The sequence below is a fragment of the Cydia amplana genome, chromosome 6, assembly GCF_948474715.1.
Source record: "Cydia amplana chromosome 6, ilCydAmpl1.1, whole genome shotgun sequence".
Taxonomy (NCBI): domain Eukaryota; kingdom Metazoa; phylum Arthropoda; class Insecta; order Lepidoptera; family Tortricidae; genus Cydia; species Cydia amplana.
In genome coordinates, this window is record NC_086074.1 from 14,434,875 (window position 1) to 14,440,874 (window position 6,000).

The 6,000-nt window shown below is 40.4% G+C and overlaps 1 protein-coding gene across 3 annotated transcripts in view; it reads left to right on the plus strand.

Annotated features, from left to right (window-relative positions):
* LOC134648962 (ras-related protein Rab-37) overlaps positions 1-4,062 on the plus strand; it is a 101,070-nt gene extending 97,008 nt beyond the window's left edge. For 2 of the 3 annotated variants that reach the window (XM_063503630.1, XM_063503629.1), the window contains exon 5: positions 3,756-4,061. In XM_063503630.1, the coding sequence (XP_063359700.1) occupies positions 3,756-3,997 (242 nt within the window). In that variant the 3' untranslated portion in view covers positions 3,998-4,061. Of the gene's footprint in view, positions 1-3,755 lie in introns of all 3 variants that reach the window. The other variant, XM_063503628.1, reaches the window with a different exon arrangement.
* The last annotated feature ends 1,938 nt before the right edge of the window (positions 4,063-6,000 follow it).

A 6,000-nucleotide genomic window follows, 5' to 3' on the forward strand; every position in this document is an offset into this window, starting at 1 on the left:
ACCCTTTAAATAAAAGTAATGAGTTTTTAGTATTCAGTTATGTTCCTATTAATATTCTCTAACAGTTTATTACAAAACATTTTATTTTGTTTACAATTTACCCGTTCTATATTGGTTGTCCAAAAGACCAAAATTGGTTTACAATAGTAGGACAGATTGTCTCCGTGCAACGGTGCACCATAAAGGCCAAGCCACACCGGATGCGTGTGCGTAGACGTGCACGTACACGTACGCGTCCCGCAGCGTTGTGGAATACGAAAACTCATAAGAGAGGACACACCGCTTGCGTGACGTGTGCGTGACGTGCGCGTACGCGTGACTTGCACGCAACGCAGCTCCGACGAGACAAACCGGCTGCGTACTGCGTGCACGCGTCCACGCAGCGGAGCGGCAACGTCGCTTCGTTGCGTGCAGTGATGACGTTGTGTTTAACTGCGTTCCCTATGAGAGGGCGAACCGAGCAGGTTCGGACACGCACAGCTCGGTGCTGCATAGGTGCTGTGCATGTACACGCGCAGCTCGCTTGTATTTATTTACAACTCGGTCGGTGCGCGTGCTGGTTTTTAATATGGATTCAGTGATAAAAGAAAAACTAATTAAAATCGTTCGTCAATACGAATGTATATTTACAACATAGCACAAAGATTACAAAAAAATACGTCTTATATAAATTTAATTTGGCCTGTGGGAACAAATCGATGTTAGGTATTAACCAGGCATGTTATATGTGTAATAATTGCAATGGCGGCATTAGGTGAGCTGCTTCCATTTGCAACGGGAGCTATAATAACATGATGTAGGTACTGTCGCAGGAGTATTTTATTTTACTGCACGCATGACTGAGCTGCAGCGTGCACCTGCGTGGCGTGTGCAGCACACTGCGTGGCGTGCGCTGCGTGACGTGCGCGTCACCCGGTGTGACAGGGGTGCTGCGCACGTCACGCAGCGCACGCCACGCAGTGTGCTGCACACGCAGCCGGTGTGGCTCGGCCTTTAAACTTTGTATCATAAAAAAATACTGTTGTGGAATTGGTATTTAAACACATAATCATGTTTATGGATAAGTGTAATTAATAAAACATACCGATTTATTATATTTGCGTTAGTTGGTTTATGAATAAATTGCCTTTTAATGTTGTCCTTTTAATTATCCACGCCATGCAGGTCAACTGGACAACCATAAATTAGTTATGAAATCTAAATATAGATAACGTAGTAAGATACTTGACAACAAGTTCAAGATTCTGGTAAGCAGATATGCCTACCCGTCATTTTGATTACACGAAACTCGCGGAGTCAGTCGGTCGAGTACTGTTGGAGAGCGTGGGTGGCTTTATTGCATGTCCATCGGACCACTGGCACAAATACATAAATACTTAACATATTACAATAAATGACATTGTACCAGATACTATTTTATACGTAAGGGTGAAAAATCCATAACATTTATTATACGGCTGAAAGTTTTAGAAAAGTCCCTCAGACAACTAGTCACTTGGACAACGGAAGTGGTTGTCCGTAGGACGTTTTGGTTGTCCCTTGGATAAAAACGATGAGATAAGATTTTTTATAAGGTATGAAACAAATTTAATTACTATCCGAAAGCACTAACATACATATATATGTTATTGCTTTCTGATATTTTACTGAATTTGTTTCATTTAGTACCCTCTTTAAGATTTATTATTAATATTTCCATTGAACAACCAGATATGTCTATGGGACAACTAAGTTGTCCCTTAACCTGTCGTTTCCCACGATATGACGTCACCCATAAGCGTTCTGGCTCAAATATGAGCCGCTGGGAGCTGACAGATTAATTGAAACACATATCATTATTTTATTTCTTTTTAAATTCAAGAGCAGTTTTAAATGTTTAAAGATACAATAACACAATATAAAAGAAAGTAGCAGGAGCAGTTTTCTTACATTACTATAACTATTTCACGTATAAATTAAAAAGTTCCGATTCTGTTAAATAAGAGTTGTCCAGGGGACACTTTTAAGGGAGATATTGTGACATTTCGTAAGATATATGTCATATATAAAGATAACCTATTAAACTGCATTGTTTAATGAATGTAAGTATAATAATTTTTAAACAATAATTGATATCTAGTTTGTTTAAAAATACTTTTGGGGAGTGGCCCACCCAGGGGACAGGGCTGATCTGGGCTGGTGAACATTTTTAGCCAAATTCACTAAATTCTTAAAGAAACAGCTCTGCTGTATGCTTAATCATAAACAAGAGAACATTATCTTTAAAATAAAATATATAAATATGGAAAATAAGAACTAATAATAAAAACTCACAATTTCATCATGTTGACATTAAAAAGTTGATTCACCCAAATAATTAAAAGTTTCGAAACTCCAAGGAAACTTTACCCAAATCGCCGGCGTCGCGCGTCAGTTATAGATTTTTCCCAAACAAATTTAATTCAATATCAAAGAAACGCCATCGACCAATGAGGTGTCAGTAACCTAAAGCCCCTCGCAATCACTTCCACGGGCGGAAATTAAAGTCAGTCTGCCGGAGCTTTACAATTTTACAATTTATTTCCGTAGATAGGGAAGTGCCTACTGTAAGTCATAATAGTATTTTATACAATCGTGATATAATGGAGAGCTTTCCAGTCGAGTACCGTGTTTAGGCAACGAAGCTTGCTGAGTTGCCTAAGTAAGGTACGAGATTGAAAAGCTTGATTATATCACTATTGTATACAATACTTTTTCTACGAGTCAACAAAAAAAATACTTAAAACTAGTAGAAGAATCATATATGTAGGTAAAAAAACCAAAAGTATACAGCTAAGATGCGCGAGCAGCCGCGATACCTTCATACTCGTACGCGACCCGGCCCCGCGCCCCGCGCCCTCGGCCGGTTGGTCAACCTTCTCGTAACTCATGAGGCCCTGGTACTTGCTCCGCGCTTTCGATTGGTCAATTTCATTATAGTTGACTAAACTGTATCGAAATGAATATTATAGTTGAGTTGGGGTCCCATAGTGAAAAAAGTAGGTATGCGATTTCACTTTGGTATACGAAGTCTTAATTCAAGCATTGCAGTCGACGAGTAGAAAAATGTCATTATACATTCATTCATTCATATATTTATTTCAGATAACAAATGCTCCATCTTACATTAAAATTATAATTATGTACACAGTTAAAATAACAATAAATAAATAATAAATAGGAACACTTATTATTAAAAATATTGAAATTAAAATCTCAGTCTTATACAAAAAAATTAAAAGGTAGGTACATTTTAAAATTACACGAAATGAATGAATGAATGAATAGATAGGGGAACCCTCCCGCAGATACATATATAGAGTCTGCCGGCCTAGCCAAGGTGACAATCGCTATCGCTTCGCCATCGAATCGCTTTGTGTCTCTCTATCACTCTTCCATATTAGTGTGACAGTGACAGTTGCGTTTCGATCGCTACGGAGCGTAAGCGATTGGCACGTTGGCTACGGGGCCTGTTCGGAAAGAGAAGAGCCGTGGAATGTGTTGGGCCCCTTACATTCCACGACTCTTCTCTTTCCGCACAGACTCTATAAGTAAACATTCTGGGCTCGGTCACCCATGTTTTTACTTAATAATACGTTAGGTAATGAACAAAAGGCATATTATGTTTCATAATAAATGATGGTTAACTTCGTTAACTTTTCTTATTACCATTTAAATAAATAACACATTAAAATTGCATGATGCTTTTAAAACTGAATACCTATGTATTATTCCAGGTAACAAATCCGACAGCGGCCTAGAGCGAGCGGTGAGGCGGGAGGAGGGGCAGCGCCTAGCCAGGGAATACCAAGTCTCCTTCATGGAGACCTCGGCGAAAACCGGCCTGAACGTCGAAGCGGCGTTCGCCCATGTGGCGAGGGCGCTCGTGGCGAAGGCGAACCCGGCTGACCCCAACCGGCTCGCTGTACGGGCGCCGCCGGTGCAGGAGCAGAGATCCTCATGTCCACCTTGTACTTAAGATTTATAAAACCTATTTAGAGCTGATTTGTCTAACTAACTCGACTGTACCTACATCTATAATAAGTCGCCTTTATCAAGACGCCTATAGGCCAGTGAACGTTTAATCGACGTTCGCCCATGTAGCGAGGACGCTCATTATTACTTCACAAAACTCCAATGTACATCATCATCTGTGTGTCGCCTTTACCAAGACTTCTGTGAAAATTGGCTTGAACGTCGAAGCGGCGTTCGCCCATGTGGCGAGAGCGCTCGTGGCGAAGGCGAACCCGATTGACCCCAACCGGCACGCTGTATGGGCGCCGCCGGTGCAGGAGCAAAGATCCTCATGTCCACCTTGTACTTAAGATTTATAAAACCTATTTAGAGCTGATTTGTCTAACTAACTCGGCTGTACCTACATCTATAATAAGTCGCCTTTATCAAGACGCCTACTATGGGCCGGTGAATGTTTAATCGACGTTCGCCCATGTAGCGAGGACGCTCATTATTACTTCACAAAACTCCAATGTACATCATCATCTGTGTGTCGCCTTTACCAAGACTTCTGTGAAAATTGGCCTGAACGTCGAAGCGGCGTTCGCCCATGTGGCGAGAGCGCTCGTGGCCAAGGCGAACCCGACTGACCCCAACCGGCTCGCTGTACGGGCGCCGCCGGTGTAGGAGCAGAGATCCTCATGTCCACCTTGTACTTAAGATTTATAAAACCTATTTAGAGCTGATTTGTCTAACTAACTCGACTGTATCTACATCTATGTCATCTATAATAAATCGCCTTTATCAAGACGCCTATGGGCCGGTGAACGTTGAATCGACGTTCGCCCATGAAGCGAGGACGCTCTTTATTACTTCACAAAACTCCAATGTACATCATCATCTGTGTGTGGCCTTTACCAAGACTTCTGTGAAAATCAGCCTGAACGTCGAAGCGGCGTTCGCTCGCGTGGCGAGGGCGCTCGTGGCGAAGGCGAACCCGGCTGACCCCAACCGGCTCGCTCTACGGGCACCTTATACTTAAGATTTTTAAATATTTAGAGCTGATTTGTTTTTGTAACTTCACGAAAAAAAACGGACGCCACTTGGACACGGGCTGAACGTCGAAGCGGCGTTCGCCCACTAGAGAGATCCTCATGTCCAAGGTGGTACAGTCAGCTCAGCAGCAATAGTTGCTAAGCGGGCGAGGTGTTCATAATGATCTTGACGCGACCTTATTGTTAATAGAATAAGAGTGCGACAAGGTATTTAATTTTGAACACCTCGCCCGCTTAGCAACTTCTGTTGCTGACTGTACGACTTCTAAAACCAATTGTGGGAGAAGGGTCCTTCCTAAGTCCATTAGAGAAAGGATTTTGGTCCGACTCTACCTTTGTAAAACGTTTTAACTTTTAACCTGTCGCGCGTTTAATGTTTAAAGTTCTTTCTATTCGAAAGGCTGAAATGCACAATGTACATATTAACTCAACATAATAATGTTTTTATTAAGTATTACTTGAATGTATAATATAATATATATATCAAATTGTTTGTAGCAGATATTGTATATTTAATAATTTGGATGTGTGTTAAATTATGAATTTATGCATAGAGAGGCATAATTTTAGTAGCATATACTTGTGCAGTATTCAATTTCTTTGAAAATATTATTTCTATAAGTGAAATGTTTTTACTTAGTAACTACAATTAGAAATTCTTACATATCTTTCGTTAAACTTTTAGCGATTAGGTATACAATAAAAAAGTGAAAAATTATGTTTTATAGAGATGTTTATTAGTATTATACCTACTCAAGTGAAATCATGTTTCCTTATACACTTCGTACTTACGCACATATTTGTGCACAATTGTTATAATGTTCTATCTTGCTTTGGTTTAAGTATACCTTACCTGGACCATATCGTAGCTACCTATTATACTTACCTATCAAAGTTATATAGCACCTATATTTATTTTCTTAAAACTTACCCTAAGTACTTTTTCATGCACGTTTACACATTTAGAAAAGGC